Consider the following 26,809-nt stretch of genomic DNA (forward strand, 5'->3'; position numbering starts at 1 on the left):
AGGTACTTTCCCAGCCACACTAAAGCATTAATGCACATTGCAGTACATTTTCACAAGCAGTTTTCATAAAGACAGTGTACAAGCTCATCAGAACTCTTGGAGTAGCCTCACAATGCCACAGCTGCAACTTCACATCTCATCTCATTTTAGCTGTAAATTTTTTTGTGCCAAATTTTGCAAAAAGATGTGTTTTCTAATCATAGAACTGTGTATACACACAAACACATATCGGGGTTAAAAAAGGTGCAGTGATTTAATGGAACTTTAAAAAGAAGAAATTAAGATATAGCAATAGACCAAGATAAGATATTTCAGCCTGAAAACATAGAAATTATGAAGGTGTTACAACTGAGGGTAAAAATTTGGAGCTTTACTTCCTCCTCGTTACTCTTCTATCCAGATTCAACCTTTATTTCCTAATTAAAATACAAAATAGGAATAAAGGTCTGAAACTAATTTCTCAGATAGTGTTGTATGGTAACACTTCTTGAAGAGTGAGTACCATCACCTTATAGTAAAGCCAGATGTAGACACACATTGAAGCAGTGCTCACAGGATGGAGTTAATGGAAGGCTTAGGCCAGTAGTGCCAGACCTCCTCAGGAAGCGTGCACCAGAACCACTGCCCCCAAAAACCTAGGTGACTGTAGTCATCCAAAAATTTAAAAAAAAAAAAAAATCAACAGACTCTCCAGGGAAGAATGTCAATAATTTTTATAAAGCACAGATTTTTGCTCCACTGGTCAGGCTGGGCAACCACACAGGGTTTGTAATTAATAATGCAACATTAACCACATACAGGTTTCTTCCAGTCCCAGATGATGTGTGACAGTGCCACCGCTTGGGACTCTGTGTTCGGATGGGACCCCCCATCAGTGCAGCTCCGTACCACAGCCACTCCCCTGCCACTCCTTCTAACACCAATCCCGTCAGGCACAGCCTCGCTAACATCTGGAGGACATCTGCAACAGCTGCTTAAACAAACAACACAGAGCATTTTATACTACGTGCACATCTGTTTGCACAAAGCAGAATGGAGCAGTTAAGATTTATTTGAGTGTACAGCTAATTTTATGTGTGCTGTGAATACAATGCCCTGCTCAGAAATGTGCCAGCACTTGAAGGAAGTATGCATTACAGTATGGAAGAGCTGATTACATAAGGGATGGCATTTGCTCTTCACTGGGAGACTGCACTGCCTTACATTTCTAAATGTATCAAAAAGGAGTCCAAAAGAGTATTGTTGACTTGCATATCCTGGGTCAGAACATTTTCACAAACTCCAGACATCTATATTTTCATGCTAAAGCAATTGCGTAGATTCTTCTGTATATTTCTAGGTAGGAGCTTACTCATTTCCTCTTGGCATGAGTCCAGCGCTGCTTGAAACCTTCTCTTTCCCAAAAAGCCTTTTTCAAGTATGTGCGTGCCAAGCAAGCCAGCAGATCTTAAGTGAAAAAATATTTTTCATCATTAGTTTCACAGATTTTAAATCCAAAATGAACAATGGTAATTGCCAAATCTGACCTTCTGAATAACAACGGCCAGAGATTTCCCTGGGGATTCATGCATTAAGCCCACAACCAATTCTATGCGATAAGCAAAAAAGCCTGAAGTCATTCCAGAACCTGCTGACTACAAGTGAAGGATGCCACCTAGTATCACATGCCTTGATCATTGGCTTTTCATGAAATCTCTTAGTAATTCAAAATACCCAGGTCACTTTCAAAACCTTGACATTTTCATAACTATCCATGTATCCTGGTTCCTGGGGACAGCCAGGCAGAATTCTAAAATTTGAACTACTTGGGAGCACTTTCAGCAACTTGCCATCTAAGTAGCCTGTTATTTAGCAGACCTGAGAGAAAAGGATTCAATAAACCTCCTTACCACTGTTTTATGTAAAGGTCATTGACCACTAGTTGTTTTTTTTGTTTGTTTGTTTGGCTTTTTTTGGTTGATTCGGTTTTGGTTTTGTTTGTTTTGATGTTGTGGTCATTTTGTTGTTGGGTTTTTCTGGGGGATGTATTTGTTTGTTTGTTTTTAAGTGGCAAAGAATTAGTTATCTGCCTACAATACAGAAAGCTTTTCTGGCATGCCAGTGTTAGACACCCACAAATGTATCCCCATCTTCCCCGGTCATTTTTATGGACCCTTAAAATCTTCTAATAGCCTGCTTCTCTGACTGCATAGCCACAGTAGCTGTATTGCTACAACTGAAATCTCAAATCAAAAAATTTCTTTGACAATTTTCAGCTTATCTAAATGTTTTCACATGTGTCTGACCAACTCCAGCATCCACAGCTGTCTCTAATATTAGAGGTGGCTGTAGCCATGACCCAAACTAGTTCTAAGTCGGCTTCTTCCTCTTTCTCTCCAATATGGAGCCTTGACCAGACCATTAATTTAAACTTTTTTTTGCAGTCTGTATCTGCTTAATAGCCATAATCACACCAGACATTCCATCTGCCCAATGTTGCTCCAGAGTAAGGTACAGTTTTTATGTCTTGTAACACAAATACTGCAAAACACCTTATGGTTTGACAGAATTAATAGTTCATTTAAATATAGATCTATTAAAGAGAAAGGGTATGCAACAGGTCAGATCTAAATTATGTATCATGACCCCTGGACACAAAATAGACTACAGAATATTAGCTTGCAGTGTCTGTTACATCACTGGATACATCCAACTGCAGAGAAATAATTCCATAAAGGCACCATTCAGAATGGAAAAAAGCACCATTTTCAAATACATTTTAAAGTTATTTTAAACTTAAAGATTGCCTTGCTGGGAACTAGCAGACAGAAGCACAAGAAGCAGAGACTGATTTCTGAGAGATGAATGGAATATGCAGGGAATTTTGCAGTTCTGCTGCAAGACTAGGTATTTGACAGGCCCTGCAACCGTCCTTTGCTTTGTCTTCAAGTTAAATTGTTTTGTTTTGTTTTTAAATCCATCCAACTTCATTTATTCTGTGAAAATGGAAAGTGGGAGAGATCTTTGCCCTTAGGCAGAGAGTATCTCTACTACATCTTGTCATTTACAGACAGCAACATGGAAACTCCATTTTGTCTATCTTCTCCCAACTCCTAGGTAGCTCACATAAACACAAAGAGCAAGGATCAGGCAGGGAGGTAGAACAGGAGACCACAAGAAAACAACTAAATGAATAATTCAGGTGAAAATAATAATTAAAAAAATTAGTTTGTTTCCCAGACTTCACACCTACCAGGAGTCATGAACTAAGAAGAGATAAAATACTATGAGTAACTAGCGATTTTTGTACTGTCATTTTCAGCTCACAAAAGGTCAGGCATTTGTAGCAAGAACTGCTTGGATTAAGTATTTATTTTTGAAATTATTTCTAAAACACCACAGTTTTTGGAGGGTATAATGCAAGCCTTGGAAGAATAACAGGAAACCAAAAAAGGAAGAAAAAGCACAAACTAATGTGCAGTGCTTTCATCCCAAGTGGTGATTGCAATGGTAGAACACACATTCACCCATTCCCAAAAGAAATAAACAAACTACAGGATTTCCAGTGTAGAGAAAGGCTTTTTTTTTTTTTTTTTTTTTTTTTTTGCTAAGGATAGCTACCACAACAAGGAAATAAAATTTCGTGAACATAATAAATTTACAAGCCAGTAAAATAAAGTAGGGAGTGCTGAGGGAGGTGGGAGAATATAGAGGGTGATGCAGTTGTAACTGATATCAAACACCATTTTTGAAATTGCAACCTCTATATTCATGTCAAATAGCTCAAGCAGTCTCATTTTTTCATTACCAGCACCCATCTTCTCAGACCCTTCCCTGATTTTACATTTTTGAATTACTAGTCTGTTTCTCCCATAGAGAGATTATACCAAATGCCACTTTGTTTACTTAAACTTGTGTTCTAGTTCAAAAGTACCACTTTGCATAAAGACTTGTTTTTATAGTGACCACAAATATCAGGTAGTACCATGTACTTTTTATTTTGGGCTTCTTCAGATTGTCTCTTTGGCCTGGAACACAAGTCTTATGAAGAGCGGCTGAGGGATCTGGGGTTGTTTAGTCTGGAGAAGACTGGAGAAGAGAAGGTTCAAGGGACACCCTATTGCTCTCTACAGCTACCTGAAAGGAGGGTGTGAGGAGCTGGGGGTCGGCCTCTTCTCGCAGATAACTAGTGAAAGAACAAGAGGGAATGGCCTCAAGTTGCACCAGGGGAGGCTCAGGTTGGAAATGAGGAGACATTTCTCCTCAAAAAGAGCAGTCAGGCATTGGGACGGGTTGCTCAGGGGTGTTGGCATCACCGTCCCTGGGGATGTTCAAGGAAAGGTTGGACGTGATGCTTAGGGACATGGTTTAGTGGGTGACATTGGTGGTAGGGGGATGGTTGGAACAGACGATCTTGGAGGTCTTTTCCAACCTTTATGATTCTGTGTTAATAGCACTCAGAGGACATGAATCCTAGTTACAAAAAGAAAAAAATAATGGAATTTTAATGGAAATACATATCCTTTCTAGCTATTATGAGAAACATATGAATCATAGCCATTCTATTATTCCAGTTAGGTTTCATTAGTGTTCTAGTGTCATTCTGTGCCTGTCACAGTCGTCACAGTAATTTTGAAAAAATAATTAAAAAAATAAAAACATTTAACCATGACCAAGGTCTGGAGTCTAATACAGACTACTAATTAATTTCATGGCCAAGGTACAAGGATTAAGAGCATTACATCTTTTCTCTTGAAAATTGCCATCCAGGTTTCAACAGCCATTCTGACAGCGGTCCCGAGGACACATTCTGCACCCTCCAGAATCTGCTCTGCATGATGCTCACGAAAAATCCTGACTCATCCTCATGTGATAACATTTGCAGAGTTCTCATTTTATAATGACTATGCTCAAATTCACACACAAACAAGAATGACCTCCCACACAGTATTGTCTTGCTGCTTCATTTACATGGCTGCAGACTGATCACATCACCAGTCTCTTACTTCTTTAGCCACCACCTTGAGACCTCAACTATTTTTCTATGGGGAGCACAGAGTCCTTTTTGTATGCAGCAAAATATAATCTTTATTATTATTATTTAACCAGCAGAACTAGGTTCTCAAGGGTTCGATAACAGAAAAAAAATGTCAAAAATTGCCACTGAGTTGAGGAGCACTGCAATATAAAGATGCAGTGCAGAATTGACTGCTTCAGACCATATGTGAATACTGCTTCACAGGTAATTTCACAGACTCAGATTAAGCTGTTTCTCGGTTCCGGTGAGATTACACCCATTTCCCATAAGACTAATAACAACAGGTCCTATTTTTCATAAATCTCTTTGGTACATGACTGTGCAATACAAAAGTGAGATAGTATAGAGAAGGAATAACTCAACACTCCCACTTCTAAGTGTCACCTACAGAGAGCAGATCTCTAATTTTTAGGCTTAAGAGCTACAGAAGATTAAAAAGGGGCAGTTAAAATTATTCAGTATCTCTGAAAATGTCACTAGACAGTTGGGGCTGGAGAGGATTCCAACCAGCTTTTCTTGTCAATAATACAACAGCAATTATGGGCAAGCATATTTAATTACTGTAAAATTAACTGCTAACATGTCTGATAAATGATAGCCTAGTTGAGTACATTACCCAAATTCAGCTACTACAAACCCTACAACTAAGGAAAGTAAAATGCTTTTTCAAGCCTTGGACTTGCTAGGAACTGACAACATGGTATATTTATAGCTTTGCTTCAAAGTTGCCCCAGTGTCACCTCTTAACCACGCTTATACTTGGACAAAATAATTGTGCCTACCCTGGCATGCTGTAACACCCCCTGAACAATTACTGTGGTATGCCCATCCACTAGAAACACTGCAGGTAAGGTTTCAACATTCAAAAAAAGATTCAAGGAATGTTTTTTCAGTTTATGTTCATTCTTCTGCTTTTGTTGTAGATTCTCCTCAGGGTAAGAAGAGATACAAATATATCTTTGCTCTCATAATACATCGTTTCTTCCATTTTCCAAGGACTATAATAACAAAACTTTATTTTTCTCTCAAAGTGTTTTCCAGCCCACCACTCTAAAATGAGGCAGAGAAGGCGACTAGGAAACAAGATGGACGAGGAATTCCTATAAAGTCCAATTAAATGTTTGGTGTGTGGTGTGTCAAGACAATTAACTTGAAAGCGTACACAGTGTCAACGGGATTTCATAAGACAAAAGTTAATTATCAATTCAATATGTTCCTAAGTACAGTCAAATGCAAAATTCAGTGACCTTTAGCATTAAGACTGGAAGCCTAACTTGTGCTTAATTTGTGACTACCCACATCTGGTTGTCCATATGCTTTTCCATGGAAACTAAAAATGGATTCAGTCACCAATTATGTCTGCTTTAATAAAAAATAAAATAATTGTGAACTCAAAACCAAAAGTTATCAATGAAGAGTCAGTGCAGATTAATGCTGAGAACAGTATGAATTTTCACCAAATTCCACTGAAGACTGTTCAAAGGACTTTAAAAAAATCACAAAGATTCATACATTTTTACAATGATCACCACAGTTCCACTCTTATATCCACTCAGTAACCTTTTAACATCCACTGCATGAAAAAAAGCTGCAGTGATATGGTATACGATAGCGAATTTTATTTGATGTGTCAAAGTACTTAAAGTCTAAGTCTACATTTTCAGACAGACCCATTCTGCAGTCCAAGACCTCATATATATCTTCTGCCCAAATCCATCTAGAGTACCTCTTGAAGTGAACTGCACATCCTTCCTGCACAACTGATTTTCCTTCCCTCCTTGCAGATAGGGCATGGTTTTGGTCCTCATTTGTGAGACTTAGACTAAGGCCAAATTCCCAAGCACACCTGCTGTAAAGCGAGAACAGCAAAGTGTCTAGACCTGCTTTCACAACTGCAATCTGTTCACAAGCATAGGTCCAACAGCTTTGCATTTATTGCACTAAGCAACACAACTGCAGCTTTCCCTTCACAGGGCTTGCTTATGCAAAAATCCTACCAATCTAGGTGATAAAGGGATAGGTACCAATGCTTCTGCATCACCTCTTTACATGAGTAAGGTCTGGCAAAAGACCTTTATGCTTTGTATTCTGTGTGTGTTTATATTCTACACTGTCTATATACTGGACACTGTTAAATTTAAATAGCAAAAAGGGTTGCTTATAAAAATAACATTTTAAAATGTAATTTATATTGTTTTTCTTTGTTTCTTACTTTAGGCTTACTTTACTGGACTGCAGTAATTGTTGGTTATGTTGTTTTCTGTGCATGTCCCTCTACCTCAGATCTGCACATTAATTGTTTTCGCGTGCACTCTTTGCAGCGGTACAGGTGGGAGATGAGTCTAGAGAGAAAAAACAGTGCAGTGAGATTGAAAACCTGAACACACTGATGATGACAGAACTCTCCAAAACCAACCAACAAAACCAAACCCAAGAAAACGTAACAAAAACACCTAGCTTTTAATTTTGTCAATAATATTAGTTAAGAGCTTTCTAAAATACGTTTTATCTGCAATCGTCCCCAGAGTAACATGCGCTAGGGTTCGTGGCCAACACCGCTGGTAAGGCCGAGGTGCTGGTGTAAGACCAGGCTGTCCGTGAGGGGCAGCCGCGGCCCGGTGCCGCCAGGTCCCTCACTCGGCAGGAAGGCCTCGGGGGCTCCTCACTGCTTCCTCCAGCCTCACTCGGAGCAGCCTACAGATCGGATTTAGCGAGTTTTCAGCCCGCCTGGCTGCCTTCGCTGCCCCGGGCGGGCCGGCAGCGGCCTGGAAACCCGGCCCCGGGGCGGTGTGTTGTGTGTGAGGGGCGGCGGCCGCCGCGCCTGCTCCTTCCCTCCCTCCCTCAGTGGAAACTTTCCCCTGGGCGGCCGGGACAAAAGGGGCTCCCTCAGCGGGCGGCAGCGGCCTCCCCTGGGCCGCTCGGGGGAGCCGCGATGGACTCCGGCGGCGAGACCGTCGAGCTCAACGGGCAGGCGGAGGGCGCGGAGCCGGCGGCCGAGCGGGTAGGGCCGGGCAGCGGGGCCGGGGAGGGGTCCGGGGGGAGCGCGCAGGGGCTTGCGGGGGGCTCGGTGCCGTCAGCAAGGCATAAAGGGCGCCCTTCACGTTTCTTTAACCCTTCTCCTCCAGCTCGGCCCCTTCTCGGAGTGGGGGTGCCGCTGCCAGCCTCCCATTTTGTTTTGATTCAAAGACAGGCTAGCAAAAGACTGAGCGAATCCTTTTGAGCCCCGGTGACTGCTTCGTTCCTAAATTGTCAGGCGGCCTCCCCGCACAAAATCCCTGTATGGAGACGGATTTCTTCCTGGGGAGGGTTTTTTCATACAGGTGATGTGGGAGGGGATGGAGAAGATCAGAGATGTCCACACAGGAGATACGGGAGGAACTGCCTCAGGGCAGGGGCTGCGTGCTGGTGTTTCCATATATCCAAACAAAACCCAAATAAAACCAAGAGAAGAGCACAGCTTTTTACTACTCCATGTAGTCAAAACATGCCTAGAGATGTTCACTGGAAAGCATTTTATCCCATATTCTGTTTACACACAGAGGATGTTTTCCAAGTATGCCACTTTTTTGAAAAGCCAAACTGGTAAAAGAGCATCTTTCATGTTGTTTTGGAAGGGACTAAACTCTAAAAAGCAGCTTTTATTCCAGCCTAGGACTGCCACATAGAAGCAGTTACACTAAACCACCATCTATGTCACTAGTAAAACTTTCTGGTTAGAGGCAGACAGCAGGGACTGTGCAGCAGCTCTGTCCTTCCTTCCCTTCCCCACAACCTCCTGCAGCCACGAATGCCAGACCAGAAAAAAATATCTGGTTTTAATGAATCCTGGAAAGTACCTAAAGAGAATCAGTGCTGGGACATGAATGTGAAACTGACAGGCTGAAGAGATTTCCTTCAAGCCCCTGAATTCCTAGCAATTAATTTTTAAACAGTTGTGATTGCATCACAAGTACAAGTAATAGGGACTTTTTTTTTTGTCTTGGTCTGCTCTAAGAATTTTTGTGACTTTCCTGTCTTGCTTCATCTCCAGTTGCAAGCAACCATCATTATATCTTTCCAATAAAAACTGGAAGTATCACGTAAAGACTAAGCAGGGAGACATTCCCATATTGCAATGACACTTTTTTCATTTTCTAAAAGACATTCAAAGGAGGATATACAAGGTGAAACAAACAGGGACGGAATTCTTGAAAAACAAGTTTTGAATAGTAGATCTGATCAAGTCTGCAATTCACACAAAGAAAAGAATGCCCCAACTCTGTAGCCAGCTGATCCTGGGGAGGCTACAAAGCCATGGGTCCTCAACCTGCAGTTACTGGAGTCAAACGAGCATAGGTGCCTGCTCTTAGGAATGCTGCAGCGTATCTTTGGCAGGCCTGGAGTGCTCACTGCCCTTCCTAGCATCTGTCTTCTCTGCTAAATACATTCTCTTGAGCATCATTCTCTTCCTGAATACCTTTTAGGCTAACTGATACAAGATGCAGGTATGGCTGTCTTACCTTCAAAACATTGTAGAAGCGCGTGAATTTTAGGAAAAAATAAGTTGAGCCCACTGTTATTCTGAATGAGTTGTCACACATTCTAGATGTGGTTTATTTTAACTCAGTCATTAATTCAGATAATTTTTTCTCACCAGCTGTCACACTTTTAGGAGCAAGAAACTCACGGCTTCTAGTACTGGCTCGGCCTGGCACATCTTGTTGTGTAATGGGAATAATTACAGTTGGCAGAAGTGCTTGGCCTTTTGTGCAAAGGGTCTGTTCATACAAATGCAGATAGTAACAGTTTTTTCATGTTCCTGTGTTTGCTTTCTTTATTCATGCTCCATATTGAAACAGTCTAGAGCTGCCATGCTGTGAAAGCTAGTTTAGTGTTTCCATGATAGTGACAAATGCCAGCTGAAATAGTTCAAGAACTATGAAAAAGGTGAACAAGAATTGGGTAGTAGAAGAGAATATCTGTGTAGTATTTGGCTTGTATTATCAAGTTGTTGCTAAAAATGTATTCAAGATTATATGTTAATTCATAAGTAATTTTGGGACATGGCAGTTTCTTGGCATTATAGTGCAAGGAACAAACTTGAGATTTGTAGTAACCTAGTTCTACTGCATATAGAATGAAATTGCCTGTGCCAAAGCAGTGTGTATTACAAATTTAAACTCCCGTATCAATGATAATTATTTGTATTTAAGTAGCTAGGACAAACAGTGATTTAGCAGCACAAGACAGGCAGCGGTGTTATAAGACCCAATCACTGGAAAAAGCAGTAGTAATGCAACACAAATTAGTACTAAAGACATCTTCTATTTAAATAGCCGTACAGATGAGTTTAGTTTATAACTTCATTTCATAAAGTCATCAGGTGTGCTGATTATTCAAGTCATTAAATGAGTAAAATATTCTGACTTGGTCCTGGAACGTGTATAGCTTTAGGAAAACAGTGCTCTGCCCTGAGCTAACATGACTGTACTTTTCTCTTTTTCATACTAGGTGTTTAGCAATCAGCACGGCTACCACTTTTTTAAGTCATACTTGCATTTTCTGTTTTTCCATATACAGCATGGTTCTTCTTAAGTGCAGGCTTTTAAAGATGCTAGACGATCAATGCTGTCTATGAACACAGGCTGAGGTGGGTTTGTGTTTTTCCATTACCTGCAAACACACCGTGTCAACATGTGCTTCCAGCAGTCTCACAAGCTAGGTAGTGTTATGCTAGGTTAGTACTTGAATGGACAGATATCCCTCCCTCCCCCGGATGGAATTCCTACAGGAAATGTAACTGATGATTCAGTGCCAGATTTAGGGATTTTTTTTATGAGTCAGTGCTCAGTTGAACAAGTGCTCTAAAGTTTTACTGGGAGAAGAATTCACATCTTTCCAAGTAGGGGTACAAAGTATCTAATCATCCAGTGTACAACTGGTATAGCTTCAAATATTTTTCTTGGAAGAACATTTCATTTCTTTGTAGAATATTTTCTCAAATTTTCTGGATAATAAAATTCTCCGAAACAGGGGAAGTCTGACTTCAGTGGCTACATATTGACCCATTACATTTCTACTACACAGGTGATGGAGATGTAGACAAATTCTACGTCTGTCGTTATTAGTAAATAACTATATGAAGTTAGTAGTTCAATTCTACAACTTTAGGGTTAACCTTAGAAAAAATAAAAGTTCTGAAATTGTGTTCCATTTTAGTTCTGCATAATTTCTTTTGTGCCTGATCCTTTTCATGACATTACTGGAATTTTGTGCTGGAAAAGGTCTGGAAAAGTTTGCCAAACAGTGTTTTCTTAAAGATGAATACTTAAAAAAAATTAAAAAAAATAATTTTTAGGCGAGAGGTTTTTAGTATCTTTAATGAGGAAGACTTGCAAAACACAAAGAACAGTTCACTGAGGTCAGCGTGACACAGCCTTATATTTGCACTTGTTGTTACTTAGCATGTTTCCATTATTTTAAAATTAGGATTGTCCCTAAATGCAAGGGTTTAAGGAAGCGTGCTCAGTGCCATTACAAACCCAGAGGTTATACCAATCAATAACCAGACCAAAAGATCATCCCATCTCACTTTGAATCAAGCCTGTTTGACTACTAAGTGCCTAAAAACTGCTCTACAATTGCAGCAGTCACTAACCTTAACTAGAAAGAAAACAGAATGCAGAATTAGAGCAAGGCAAAGATTTAAGACTATTTCAGAGTAGGTATACTTGAAGGTGAGGAACCTTCTGACAGTGTAAGGCAGGTGTCATTAATCAGAAGCACAGGTCTTGGAAACCTTGTCCTGAATGCATAAACAATAATTAATTAGGATTGTTTTCCCGATCATCCCATACAAAACTGTGGGTCTCCTGTGTTTAATAAAGGCATTCTACTACAAAATATTAGAATTAGAAATTAGAATACCATGAAAATATTTAGTGCAAACACCTGTATCTGTATATTAAAATAAGTATTTGTATATTTTAGGAACCCAGATATGACCTGCCAGACCTGACATGCAAAACAGTTGAGCTCTGGGTCCTGCAGTCCCAACGGATACTAAGTAGCTGCAATGACAATGGCAAATCAAGATTCAAGGAAGTCAGGGTATACTTCTGATGTATGCCTTGCAGTTTCTCATTCTAGGTATAATTTTGGGAAGTTGGACATTGCTAACTGCAAAATACCATTATTCTAGGTGATTCATTTAGAAAACAGTAAACAATCCTGCGCTACTGCAGATACCTGGTAATTCCATTCACAAGAGCAGTCACACTCAGTTCAGCGTTCATAACTGATCTGGCTCTTAACTTGGAAACTTCAAGGTCCTATTAGCTCAGGCAATATTTGTCTCAGATTATTATTTTTTTGACACTTAAAGTAGTACATTTAGAAAAAAATATATATATTAGAAAAAAATCAAGAAGCTCAGTGGAGTACCTAGGAACATCCCAGAAGAGGAATGAATCCTAAAAATTTGCAGTTTAAAAGTTTTAAAATACAAGTGCAAAATAGTCTTCATTTTCATTACTGCTTTTTTCCTCTGTGAATTCCAGATGACTGGCATGTAAAAAACTCCACCTGTCTGCTCCTGGCAGACTAACTGGTACCATTTTGGGGAACTCAGAATTCAAGTTGAACAAGAAAACAAATTGTTTGTCTGAGTTTCCTTTTTTGTCGGACTCCCAACACCTTAATTTGACTACTTCAGCAGTCACTAGTGTTTGATAAATATCCTGTTCAGCAAACAGCCATATAAATTTTGTCACTAGTAATGATTTACTGCTGTAATAGAAGCAGAAATCCTTACTATAACAAGCCACTGTATTTAGCAAAGATACTTCATTATTTGTTTTCAGATGTTTCCATTTTCAGCACTGTTCCCTTCCTGTTGAATCATCAGGTGCACCTTAGAAGTGATTCATCAAACTCAGCATCTAAGGACATCTACCTCAGTGCCCTTTTTATTTATTTTTAAATAAAAGTAATGAATAAATCCTTTCTGTGTTCTGTAGGGACTCAGTTATTCCGGGTGTACTGTTAAGACAAGTAGTAAAGCAAAGCAGAGGCAAAGCCTGGACCAAAGCGGTTGTCACTAGGACTACCTGTCCAGTAACACTCAATGCTGGCATGAAGGAAGAAACATCAGGTTTGATCTTTTAGAAGCAAAAACATGCCAACTTCTGATGCAGCATCCTAGCTTCACCCTTGCAAACTGCAGTGTGCCAGGCAAGCAGACGGAGCCTGCTGCCTTAGAGGTGCTGAGCTGCGTGAGATCAAGCTCTTCCAAGATTGCTGTACTCCAGGGGGACAGGACCCGAGATCAGGCTGTTGCTGACAGTAGCAGGATACAGCAGCTCCAGCCACATACAGCTCAGGTGCTGGCACCTATGAACACATGCTGGTTTTCCTCAGCCTCCCTTGGTAACACCAGCTGCAGGGATCAGCTCGGTCTGTAGCAGGCAGTCTTGACTGCTGAGAGCCAGGTCAGGTGCTGTGATTGCATCACGACTGAGGCAGGTCGCAGGGCTCCCTTTGCATGGCACACATGCTGATCTCTTGCCAAGTGGCGCCTGCAGGAAAGCTGTACCTTGCATGCACCACAGGAAGTCTCCAGAAGCTTCACGCCCCCTGCCTGCATCCCCCTGGGTGATAATAGCACAGCTCGGTACTGCAGACTGCACGTGTGGCCGCACGCCTGGGATCTCCCTGAAACCATAACGCCACGTAACAAAGTCCCCATGTAATTTCTGTTGTACAGAACTGTCATTAACCTGGGGTTAAGGCAACAGCTCTCCTTTCATTGCCTGTCTATATTTTGCTGTCCAACATGTAGTCTGTTGTTAAGAGCTGCTGGCAGAGTACTGACTGTATGTGTTCTAGTACTTGGGGCAGTTGCCTTCAAGTTCTTCCAGAAGTCAATGCTAATTTGCATTTTGTTGGGTTTTATGGTTTTCCATCGCGAGACAGGAGGCTCCATTTCTTAAGAAACAGGAAATGATCATTTCTGGGGCTTCCATGATTGCACATCCTTTTTCCTGGCAGGAGGCTGAGAAAACCCTCTGTGCAGTAGAACCGAGGTCTCAGTCCTCTGTGCACCCCGTTCCGACTGAGAACTGCTCTGCTGTCAGGAGCACTGGTTGAAAGCCTCCTAGCAGAGTAAAATGCCGGGTTTGGGAATCTAAGCCTAGTAAATAACTGCGTTGTGGTGCTGGAATAAGAAGTTTTGCCTTAGCATGGAAGCCTTCTCATTTTATCAGAGTTCAGAAGTGACTCAACTTTCGCTTCCACAACAGTTCAAACGCTGTGGGCTACTGTGCGCAACCCAGCCATGCAGAAACTGAGGATTAACAAACAGCAAGGTCCTGACTATGCAGCAGTGTATCTGCCCCAGAAGCGATTGTGTTCTGTTGTTTACACAGTCTTATGTTGCAGCCAGAGATGTAACAAAGGAAGATGCAGCTCAGACTGCTTGCTCTTCTATATCACCAAACGAAGAGAGCCAAGTCAACCTTACCATCACATTTCTGCATTGAGTGAAAACGGTCATCGGGTCTTCACTGTAGTCCCCTTCCCTTGGGATTAAGGCCAGAGCCACAGCTACCTGTGCAGTGCTTGCCTGTGTTACATACATATTGCACCCCAGTAAACTTGGATATCTTAGAGTCACTATTTTTGGCAGGCAGTAAGTAAGTAGCTACTAGGCATAGGAAAAATCCGTCCTCTAACAGGAACGTACAACAGAGTAGATCATATTACTTCTGCAGTCTACCAAGAAGAGTTTTTTAAATTCATGCCCAGAAATTAAGTTCTACTGTTACATGCAATTCCCTACCCTTTTACATATTGTGTAGGCAAGAGTAAAGTGCATTTGTTTGTTTTTTTTTTTAAACTATATGATAAACAGTAAAAAAATCTGAGCCTAGATTTTTCTCCTGACTACTACCAGCATATTTCATGCTGCTCTTTGTGAGGAAGAAAGCACCCACAGCTGTTGTGGTGCTTGTGGTGGATGCTATACTGGAATTACAGTATTTGTTCGTAAGTATCCAAACGTTAGAGCAGTTTAATGGAGCCGGGGGTGGGAACAGGAGACTCCTTGGGGAGAGGAATGGTGACAAAGTGGGGACAGACCCCTGAGCCAGGCAAATTTCATTTTTAGGTTGTGGGATACAGACAAAACCAAACGCGTGTCTAGTTCTTCCTTCCTGAAGCTGTTATCTGTTTCAGAGCCATTCTCTTCCCTGAGCAAGGTCTGAGTAAACAAGCTGTCTGCACGAAGCTACAGTTACGTGGTTTCATTCCCCTTGCAGAAAAATCCTGCTGCTGCCCCATGGTATTTTTCTCTCAGTGAAATATTTAGACTGAGGTTGGTTACAGAGTGTCTGGTGAAAACAGGTCAAGCAGGGCATTTGAATGCCCTGGAAAACTGGGAATGTTTGCTCTATGCATCAATGTGTGTCCTATTCCAAAGAATGCTTTTAGGTCTGGACAGCGGCAAGCCTGGCTTTGAAGTTGGAAATTTGATGGTAATTAGAGCTGCTGAAGAAAGCTATTAGAGGGTGTTTTCTGCATTTCTCCTTTAAGAGAGACTTTCTCCACAGTATTTTCTGGCAAGTGTGAACATATTTGTGCAGTAACAAAATCTCTAAGAAGCAGGTTTGAAGAAGTCAGCTAGAATAAGAGTACTCTTATATTTTTAAAACTAATATACAAATAAAGTCTAGGAGCAAGATCAGTAAGAAGGATGTCCCTAACCTGCTCAGAGACTTCAGAAGGGCATCACACCTCATTTTCCTTCATCGAAGAGTTATGCATCCAGGTCTAGCCTAGGTACTCAAAGCTGCATCTAACCTGTAGAGAAGTAGGATCCCCTGGAGACATGCTGTTGAATTCCAGGTTAGGTCACCTGAATCATCATCAAGAAGCGCTCATTTTATCCATCCCTCCAGGCTTAGCAGCTCTGGTTTTGCCCTGCAGTAGGTGTTTCTTTCCCTGTTTGTTTGCTGGGGAATTCAGAATAAGTCTGCTGATGAGAAAATGGAAAGAAAAGCTACCCTGTTAGTTGGGTGGTGCTTGGTAACCACCAGTCGTATGATATTTCAACAGAAAAACAGTTCTCTGTGTATGGACCTGGAAGGTAGTGTGGCAGAATAAGAAGCTCAAGGAAAAGAGGTCAACCAAAGCTCTTAGAGAGGCCAACTCCCACATAAATCCTCAAAATAGGACTCATGAGTAATTAAAGAATTATGTAAATGGATGATGATGTCTGCAGAGAGTGAATTTAATAAGTATTTGTAGTTTTGAGTATGCCTTTGGAAGTAAGTTATTTACAGCAATTTGTTGGGTTTTTTCCTCCCAACTTTTCTCAGTGCAAACTTCTCAGATTTTCCAGACTTTCCTTTTCTCAGGGTAGAAACAGGGACTATTTAGAAGCAAGCTGGAGAAAGTGTAGCTACCGAAGCCTAGCACAAGCACAGTTTACTGGGTTGTTATCAGATGGAGGTCAGTGGTAACAGTGAAAGAAGCACCGACATTCTCGGTGTTGTTACTCTATCAGTATCACTACAGAAATCAGTTGATGGACTAAGCCGTCTCTGACGCGCTACGCCAATTAAAGTAGATGTGAATAACCTTTCTTCCTCTCCCAATTTTAGCACAGACCATCACAGTGGTTCCAGAGAAATAGACCTATGAATATCAACCACTACGCAAACAAGAAGAGTGCTGCAGAGAGCATGCTGGATGTTGCCCTGCTGATGGCCAATGCATCCCAGCTGAAAGCTGTGATGGAGCAAGGACCTTCTTTCTCATTCTACATCCCGCTTATTGTTCTCATCAGCCTGTCACTCACACTGCAAGTTATGGTGGGAATACTTCTGATATTCCTTGGTATGTAGCAACAGCAAGAACCACAGAGGTATTTCTTTAATAGGATGCAACCTGTGTATATAGATTCCCTATTGGTAAAAATAGACCATTGTATTTGAAAGTCTTTACCTCAGAATTGATTAAATTTTCCTTTAAGGCCATAGAAATATTGCAACAAAACCAGTAGAGGCAGCTTTACATGGAATCTTCAGTTTTGATCAGCTTCCTCATATTCATTTGTCAAGAGCATGAATATTTTTTTCAGAAGGCCTGAAGGAGGAAGGAATGTGATGAAATATCATAAAAGAAACATTAGTAGGTCAGACGTGATCATGCACTTTGCCTAGTTGCATAATACTGTTTCTGGCAAGACTTGTTACTTAATCTTATGACCAAAATATATTTTTTCTGTATCAGTCATATTCTTATATCACTTATGATATTGTGAACATGAAACTTTGGAAAAAAATGAAGACAGAATTGTGCATCTTCATGTTGGTGTTGCATATTGTCTTTAGTTTGTGCATCTGCAATCAAATCAAAGGTTTGATTTAGCACCAGTTAAAAATCTTAGTTTTAAATTTAGGAAATTATTCAAAGCATCCTAAATCTATAGGCACTGAATGATAGGAATATACTTATTGCTCATTTTTCAAACCGATGTTAAACTGAAATTAAAGCTACAAAGAAAGAAAGGCTAGCTGGAGCAAAATTTCACCCTAAGAACATACCATAGCTTTAGTCAAAAATATGAAGTGACATACAATATCAAAAAACACTCTGAGCAGCTTCCTGGGCCTACCAATGCTACAAGGTGATAGCCAGCGTTCACAGATGGCTTTTGTGAAATTATAGGTACCACCTTTGGCTTTCTTTTGCTCTGTGTTCCAGTTTTTAGCACAACTGAAAACAGCAGCCTTGCATTCAAGAAGGAAGTTCCCAGGAAACAAGGATGCATCTGGCTTGTAATACTGATAAACAGCTGACATAGCTTTTTTTTTTTCTTTCTTACGAAAGAGATTGAATACAGCTGTGTCTGCATTTGGTAAAGTTGGCACAAGGGCAAAAATCCAGGTCCTGACACAGAAGAGATTCCAGAAGAGAATTGGAAAAAGCAAGTTGATGATATTGGGGAAGGTGTTTCCTCTTGGAGTAAAGCAGCGTTGAGGCTTTAACTCACCTGAAGTACTGCCCTGTCCTGCCATAATCACACATTCAGAATAGGTAGTTTAAAAAAAAAAAGCGTAAGCGGTTTTCCGAAAATCAAGTATTTTGAGAAGTGTTCAGCAAACTTGTCCTTGAAAGTCATTTGGTAGTCCTAACCTTTTGGAAGTAAAGAATGTGTTGAAATAGTTCAGTTAGCATGAAACTGTAGTAATCTAATCCTACTATAATACTTAGAGAATAATTTAAGAACATGTCCACAAAGTGTCACTTGAAGTACTGTAGTAACAAAGATAGGATTACTGCAGTTCTACTTCAAAATTTAGAGCCCCACCTAAACTGACGAGCAGTACATTTTTTCCTCTAATCTTTATGTGGTCAAAGTGACAGCTCTCAAAATGTCAATTCTCCTTCCAGCATGATTTCTTCGTAACTCACAAAACACGTTAGGCCATTATTGCCCTTTGGTTTTGTTTTAAAACCAGCCAGCTGTCTGAAATGCTTTTCTTACATACTGAAGGATTAATGTTGCATTTCATTTATTCTGCCTCATTCAGGTGAAAGTACTGGAGTCCTTCCTAGTACTGATACAATGCTAGCCTCCACATGCCTTACAGACACGTGTCAACTCATTTTCAGGGATAAGCACTGCTGAGCTTAAGTTATTTCGTGTCAACACAGGTGTGCAGTAGCTTAAGCTGTTCAGGTAGTTCCCCCACACTGCTCCTCAGTGCTCTGACTGCCCTGTGATGTTTGATTGCACTGCTTCAGCAAACAGGACTTGAACAGGCACCCAGATTTCCCAGAAACCAAAACAGCATTAGACTTCCTAATTAGAACACCAACTGTACCTGGCTTTTAGTACTTCAGCATCACGAACATGTTTGCCACCCCTTTACTTAACTGATTCCAAGAGCCAGCAAGCCTTGGTTCTGTGATTAAATTCTGCAGTGCTGACAGGGGCTTTATGTTAAAAACAAAGTTTACCTCCTGCAGCAGAGCCAGAACCTACATGTCTACGTATGTGCCTTTCAGAAGGAGCTCAAAGTTTTATTTATGTTACTGAAAACTTGTCAGGTATAAACTTTCCCCCCTCATTTCTTGCACATGCACTCACAAGTTCCAGTGAACTATATGCACCTAAGAATTAAGCATCTTAAAAAAAATACGCAGAAATCAATCTCAGACCATGCTCCAGAATTCATCAGCATTCATCCGACCAGCAAAGCAATTTAGCAGAGGCTCTGAGCTGCAACACTGTTAACTGCCGGAAAACAGCAGAGAAAAATCCTGTTTTTCCACATAATTTTTCCACATTGACAGCCAAGCACACACCCCCCCTTTCTTACTGCCCTATACAAGCACTTGTTTGAGTCTATCATCAAGTCTATTATCAGTCCAATGTAACTCAAAGGTTTTCACAAAGCCTGGAATCAAAGTTTAAAGTAGACAGTATCTCCCTTGTGTGGTCCTCCCTAACTCCTATTAGCAGTTTAATCAAAGAACTGCAAGAAATAGAAGAACATGTTTACACAGCTGATGCTGTCTGTAAAAAGAACTGCAGCTACACTGCTTTGAAACCTTCCTTTGTTTAACAGATAATGCCCTTGTTTTCTGAAAACAGAATTGGTGCAAAAGCTGTACCTATCGGGAAAAAACTGTACAGCTAGGGAAGGGCACCATACCCAAATATAGGGCTGTGGCATTTTCACTGTAGGAACTTTAATTTCGTTCCATCCTGTAAGGACTTCAGGCTTCATGTATTCATGCCTGAAATTATTTTTAAATGCTTAAAGTCTGCAACAAAACTAGATTTCAAGAGATCAAGAACTCAGAAGGTTCCCAGTAATGCTGTGTACCGTTACTTCCCTTTGTGCATCCACAGAGATTAGATGCTAATGACGGGAGGCTGTTAGGCACCTTGTGATTAAAGATCTTCTCCTCAGCACTTTTACTGAGGGTGCAAAATTGTACTTCCCTTTTAAGTATGACTGGTACAAATAGCTCAGTGGAAGAAATTCTTGAACCACATGAATAATGAAGACTTATTCTGGATTTTGAAATATTCATATGCTTAAAACTTTTTTCCCCTTTCTCTTTGAAGTAAAATATGACCTGAACAACCCTGCAAAACATGATAAGCTGGATTTCCTCAACAACCTTACAACTGGACTAGTATTCATTATAGTAGTTGTGAATATTTTTATCACTGCCTTTGGAGTGCAGAAGCCAATGGTGGAGTTGGCGTCGAAGCAGTAACTGCAAGGTGAGTGTGGGCTCTGCACCGTAAGACAGGGGGAGATAGTGCAAAAGAACAGTGCCCACTGTTGTGTAACTTGAAAAACAGCTTATCTCTAAGTGAGCTTCTCTATACAGTTCTAGGCTTTACAGATAAATAAGTTTACTTCAGACTTGCAAAAGCTGAAGCTACTAGGAACTATTAATGTTGTTCCAGTGTATTTGTAAACACGGAGTTCGAAAGTTGATGGCAGCACCTTACCTTGTGACACATGCAAGGGGTCCCTGACAAACAGGAAGTGTAAAGATCTTCCTTCTGGCTTAGCCAATCCTTCTCATTGCTGATGAAGCCAAGAAGGGAAATAATGCTCTGCTTCCTCTAAATGTCTTGTTTTTGTAAGAAAGGTCTGCAACATACTGTATCCAGTCTGTTATTACCACTGATTTTTTAAATCTTTAGCCAGGGAACTGCTAGAGCTAACGAGTCCAACAACATGTCACACCACACATCATTGGAGCCCTTTAGTTCCTGTGCAGATAGTGTGTTTTTTGTCCTCCCAAGTTGCAGGGTTTTCACTTTATGGGACATTAAACCCACAAAGACATGTGCTAACGCTGTTTGATACGCTATCACTATTTGATACACATGGTCATTTAGAACAAGTTTATTTCCACCTGCATTTTAAAAATTACCTGATTGTACAGAAACAAATATAGAAATTGTGAGAATCAAAATAAATGTCAACTATAATGAGCAATTTAAGAAGAAAAACCTAAATTGCAGGCTTGCAACCTAAGATGCACTATGGCCAACAACGCCTGCCTTGAAAATAGCAGTGCTAAGTCTGTGTGGGCCAGCATTACTCTGGCTTTTTATCTTCCAAATCTCAAATCACCTTCATAAGACCTACTGAAGGAGTTACTTGATTTTCCTGGCAAGACACAGTACCCTGGCTACCACACAACCCATTCCTGTAACATCTGTTTGAGTGAACTTCCAGATGAAGTCCTCTCAGAAAACTGCCTGTTAGGAAGAACTAACTCAAGGCCTTACACTGAGAGACTTTCAAACCCCATTCTGCTTATATTAGCACTGCTAGAAATTTAGGGCAATTTGATTTTTATATAAATTTACTCCACAGAAAAAAAAAAAAATACAAGGCATTTAAACTCCTAGTCTGAAGAGGAATGACACAGAAAAAGTTAACAAGAATGGGAACCAGAGAAAAATCTGTCAGGACTCTAAACAGAATGGATGGGGGTGGATTGCAGATTCCTTCTGCAATCCATAAACTCTAAACCCAGAGGGTTTTGTGATTTAATTATGAGTAGGACCATGGAATTCCTAGTAGGAATAAGAAGTCAGTTCCCATGCAACTCTGATGAGATCACCATGACAGCATGAAGCACAGTTCTGCCTAGAGGCTGGAAATAGCACATACAGCTGGCCACATATTGATGTGCACAGCCAGAGCATTTCTTCACACACATAAACATGATCAGCATCTACTGCTGAAACTGATTTGATAAATTTTCCATGCTTCAATAATGGAGAAACGGATATTTTATGTAAACTTGGGTAGAGGCAAGACCAAAAGATGCTTAAAGCAAGTTTACATCTGTAAAAAAAAACACCAGCTGTGTGATCCTGCCTTCATGCTTTTCATGCAGTTTCCTAAGAAAATGGCTAAATGTGGTGTCTAGAATCTGCATCTTTTTAATCCAGATTTGTTAAATTTGGAAGTTTAGTTGCTTTGGATTTTTCCATTTGCTGGCTCACTTGTGCATATTGTCTCTGTTAAAAATACCTGTCCATAATGATCTGAATGGAACTTGGAAAAAAAAAGTGTCTTTTTTCACAGTGGGCTTCCATAATCTCAAATCCCCAAGAGAAATGAGCGGTCATTTTCTGGCTTTACCTTTACTGTGAACACTTTTCAAAAGAGAAAAGAATTCCCCCTTTAAGACAAATTTGCCATTTACTGTAATTCCTGCATTACTAACATCCCAATATCCATTTCTCATTTCAGAGATATGAAGCATTCATTCTTCCATAGATGCCATTTGCACTTGAGCCAGTTATACTTGGACACAAGAAAAAAATATCTGAGGATGACGACCTACAGAGGCAGCTTTCTCAGGTTTCCAACAAGCAACACATCTGTGTACCTAGAATTTTCCAATATGTTAATATTTATATTTTTTGGCATCTAAGGAATGGATGATTTTGACCCAAGGACATTGCTTCTCTGGATATTGTCATTTCAATTTGTAGATTAATTGTTAATCAGAAAAGTGGCATAAACTCAAACAGGTAATATCAACTGGTGGAACTTCACTGGTTCCAGAACTTCCCATTTTCCATGCCTTTTGCTTTCGCAGCAAGTTGACATTTTCACAGTGATAAACTGCAGGCCTTCAGTTCTAGCATGGCCCCATCGTCCTTCATTTCACTCACTTTGCACCAGACCTATGGTTTTCCATAGCACAGTGCTTTTCCCTTGCAGTGTTCAAAGGTAGCTGTGTCTTGTTTTCTCCCCCTCATCCCAGTTCCTTTATTTAACTACAGCAATGATAAGACAACTAGAAATGGCTGACTATCTTTTGGCCAGTTTTTGTTCTCACAGATAGTCATGTGTCATGTTTCTGTGGACCACCGTTCAAGCTTCCTTCTCTGTGTACAGATACACAGATAACCTCAGTGCTCCGTTTTTTGTTATTAACCATGATACTCCATATTCTGTGCATTATACATATTTCTGCAAAGTCTGATAAAACAGATACCTTTTCTATGCCCAGCTGGAAGACTAGAGGATACAGGTGATCTTCACCTGCTAAACTGGTACTGAGAGCCTGTCAGCAATTCTAGGAGTAAGTTGAAAGATGTTTAACCCTTACTTTTCCTCTTTGCAAGATATGCATTGCTGCAGTTATGTCACTCTTATGAGTTTATGGCTAAAATCACTTTTTATATATATATATATATAAAAATATCTTTTAGGTTCTTACCTGCTGGCTCAGGGACTGATACTTTTTCTAAATACACCATTGCTAGTAATGGTGTATGTTATAAGAATTTCTACAACAAAAACTTTTCAGTCTTTTTTAAAATTTTCAAAGTATTACATCTGCAATCAGGAAAGTCCTAGTTTTCTAGAGCATGCTTACTTGTGGATGCAGATTTGTACTAATGCTTTTTCTTACTATGAATTTTTAAATGCTTCCTTGCACATAATTATAGAAGTTTGACTTCTGTGTAAGCATCTCATCTCCTTTACAATTTTTATTGGTAGCATTTCTCTTTAGTTATATCTCAAGGGCAATTGATGTACCATATCTTTATTTACACGTTCTATAGGAATTATTGACAGAAAACAAATCAGAAGCTTGTCAATTAGTAAGAGAATAGACATTCTTTTTGATTTTTTGGTTGCTTTATTTCTAACTTAACATGTATTTAATCAATATCTGGCAAACAATGGTTTTAATTGTGTGTATTGTACAAATTTAAACATAGCTCAGAACAAGTACTGAAAGAGGTACTCAGGACAATTTTCCTTATTTATTTTTACAAACCAGCAAACTGTTGCAGGACTGTTCATACATCCTTGTGTTACAGCAGTGTCGGTGCTGTATTGTAGTGAACTGACTGGCCAAACAGTGGTGCAGAAAACCTTAAAAACATTTCCTTTTTGAAAATACGTGACTGTAGGCAGAGCCCTTCCAAGCATGAAATTTGTGTATGGTTCAACACTGGGCAGTAATTTCAGTAGGATCCTTGAATGTATTCCTGTTACTTTCCACCTTTTTATTCATTGGGGTGTTTGCCAGTCTGTGCAGCTGATTCAGTCTGGATTGGCTCTTCGGAGGCATCAACCTCTCTTACTGTACAGGAAATTTTGTACTTCAGTTGGATGTCTGAAGTCATTGCTTTGTGTTGTAACGCAACCCCTTTCATGGTATAACATAGCCCCTCCAAAAGGATAATTTCTGACGTGCTCTGCTTTTAATTTAGGTATGAATCAGATATTTTTTGTTGCCAGATCTGTATCTTCATGTGTTTTTTTGTTGTTGTTGTTTTTGTGGATTTTTTAAGCAAGAGAAAAATAGGAAGAAATGTTTTACTGGCACTTAGTTAATCCTGATTTTTGACTTGTCCTTACTACCCTAAAGGCAGATACAAGCAGACAAAGGCTCTGTTGTTGCTTACCCTATTTATATTTGGTAATGATTTGGCCCAGTTTTGAATGTAGCTTTCTATACCTGTGCTACTTGTTGCCACAGCCCTCTCTCATAAGCACTGAAGCACCTGAAAGCAGTCAGATGGGGCTGCAGCACAGATGTACCAGGAAGACAAGACTCACCTCCCTACTGCCCACATAGCTCTGATTTTCATTAACTCCAGATTTAGAATTTGTTTCACGTCTCCTCCATTTGTTTCAGTGCTTTGTAGATCCTCCCTCAGCTCCTTTCCCCACTTTATTCCCCTCATTATTGGTCTGTAATATTTCAGGTCATTCAAGTAATGAAGCCATTACAATAGGTTTCCCCTGAAAAAAGTAGTAGCTGTTCTTATAGCATCTCACAACTAAGCTGCCGTCCAACAGAAACTAGCAAGGCTTGTATACCCCATCTCCCAGCTGCTTATACCATAGCAGAGAAAAAATAACTATAGATGTAGCGCTGGAGTGTGAAGCATTCACCAGGTGATGGATGTGTCGACTACTGATTCCAATGGACTCTGCAAGACAAGTTTTGGGCCATACAGGAGGGAAAGAAAAATGCTCAAGCTTGAAAACATTGTTGAGTGCCCGGGGCTGAACACACAGACCTGCATTAAGGTGGTAGAAGTCTGCTCACTTGGCATCTGCCGGAGCCAGCCTTAGAACAACACAAAAGCCTTGCATCCTCCTGAGCTGCTGGAAGCATGACTGCAGCATCACAACAGGGATGTCTGCAACTTCAGAAGGCCTGGTCTCTTATTCTGGTTCTAGACACATGAAAACCTGTTCGTAAAGCCATCCATCTGACTATGAGCCTGTGCTGGACATCAACAGTATTCTACTTGCAACTGAATGTCTTTTTTTTTAATAAAAAATATGCTGGTTTATTACTGTGTGTTTTGTTGTGATCAAGCAATATTTGCAAAATGTCTTCAGACATGCAATCTGTGTTTTAAGTCTGAAGCCTTCAGAGGTCATGTATTTTTTATCAGACAAAAGCATCTGCAAGTTGATTTCAAGTATAAATAATTTAATCACATGATAATTATTCTTTTAAATCAGGTGCTTATTTAAAATCCTAGTGAGTATTTTCTAGGGGTGGCAAACAAATACATCAGTTTAAATGGGTCTTGGGTTTGCCATGCTTCTCTGGAGTTCTTGGTTGTAGGCAAGCATTTCACTTAAAAAGAGGTCATCAATAATGAAACAAGATGAATTTTCACTGGCTCTCTCAGGAAGCAGTTCATACCAGGTCATCCATTTACTTCTGTTTCATAAGCTGCTGGGCAGAGTAAGAATTACACATGCTGCTCTAGTTGTTTTCATTAGTTCCTTCAGCATCAAAGCCTGACAATGCTGAAATTTTAAATGTAGTGTTATTTACTAACAGGGTTGACAACAATTATTTACTGGAAGTGACCTGTAAGTATTTGTCTTCTGAAACAGGTCAGCAGCTAAAGCTTATTCTGCAGATGAACAGTAGGTAAAATGGGCTGAACAATAAAGTATAGTCCTGGTTACTGTTTTCCCCTCAATCATCATTCAGATGAAATTATAAGGAGTGGCCAAACCCTTCTAAGTGTTTTTATCCTGTTTCTGCCATGTCTTCCTGCAAGCCATACTGAGTCCTGCCAAACAGGATGCACAGCCCTCTGACAGTGGTGGTCATTGTTCTGCACTCACCGTGGGCCAGGGCACACTTACTACACATTACAGTAAAAGCTTGGATGCTCTTTTGTTGTTAACAGCTCTAAAAAAACAATCACAATCATTCAAATATTTACAACAGAGTTATCAGCAAGGAGTAGCAGAATCCCAAAGCTATGCAAGTTTTCCTTATTTACTAGCTTACAAAAGGTATTGCTACTGCAAATTTTATCTGCTTCAGCAAGTGCTACATGTGGTACCAATTTATGCAGTGTTTTACAACATGTTTCCAAAAAAAAGAAAAAATCCAGTGTGGAAAGCTCCTCCTAGAGTATAATTCTGTCAAACTGCAGGAGAGCAGGCTCCTCTGGAAGCGCACTTCCTCACTGCAGGCCAGTGGCAAGAAGAAAACGGAGGGTACATTTTGATACATACAGCTCATCTCTGATAATCTGCACACATAAAAGCACCACTCCTTGAAAATAAGATGTCAGGACTCCCATCAGGTTAGAGGCAGAGTAGGGCATATCAGGAGCACCGAGACTAAAAGGAGCTTTGTCTCCCCACCTTCCGCCCTTGTTGGTTGCATACAGGGAAAACCACTCTACTGCTAAATGACACCGTTTTGCTTTTAAGTAAGCTATTTGCAGGTTACACAGGTAAACAT

At 40.2% G+C, this 26,809-nt stretch overlaps 2 protein-coding genes across 3 annotated transcripts in view; one reads left to right on the forward strand and one right to left on the reverse strand.

The window, feature by feature from the left end:
- Window positions 1–26,809, reverse strand: part of WNK2 (WNK lysine deficient protein kinase 2) — a 179,158-nt gene that overhangs the window by 150,746 nt on the left and 1,603 nt on the right. The gene's annotated exons all lie outside the window — the stretch shown is intronic.
- NINJ1 (ninjurin 1) lies at window positions 6,601–25,385 on the forward strand. The gene is made up of 4 exons (XM_080606532.1): window positions 6,601–8,018; window positions 16,657–16,891; window positions 20,139–20,300; window positions 22,303–25,385. Exons 1-3 carry the CDS (start codon window positions 7,950–7,952, stop codon window positions 20,291–20,293), a joined length of 459 nt encoding a protein of 152 aa, XP_080462658.1. The 5' UTR covers window positions 6,601–7,949; the 3' UTR covers window positions 20,294–20,300; window positions 22,303–25,385.

This window comes from Anser brachyrhynchus (genome assembly GCF_964034855.1).
Source record: "Anser brachyrhynchus genome assembly, chromosome: 10".
NCBI lineage: Eukaryota > Metazoa > Chordata > Aves > Anseriformes > Anatidae > Anser > Anser brachyrhynchus.

Coding starts and splice junctions, on each gene's coding strand:
- NINJ1 (XM_080606532.1), top strand. CDS start 7,950: ATGGACTCCGGCGGCGAGACCGTCGAGCTCAACGGGCAGGCGGAGGGC. Junction 8,019..16,656: donor CGGAGCCGGCGGCCGAGCGG/GTAGGGCCGGGC, acceptor TCCCAATTTTAG/CACAGACCATCACAGTGGTT. Junction 16,892..20,138: donor AATACTTCTGATATTCCTTG/GTATGTAGCAAC, acceptor TTCTCTTTGAAG/TAAAATATGACCTGAACAAC.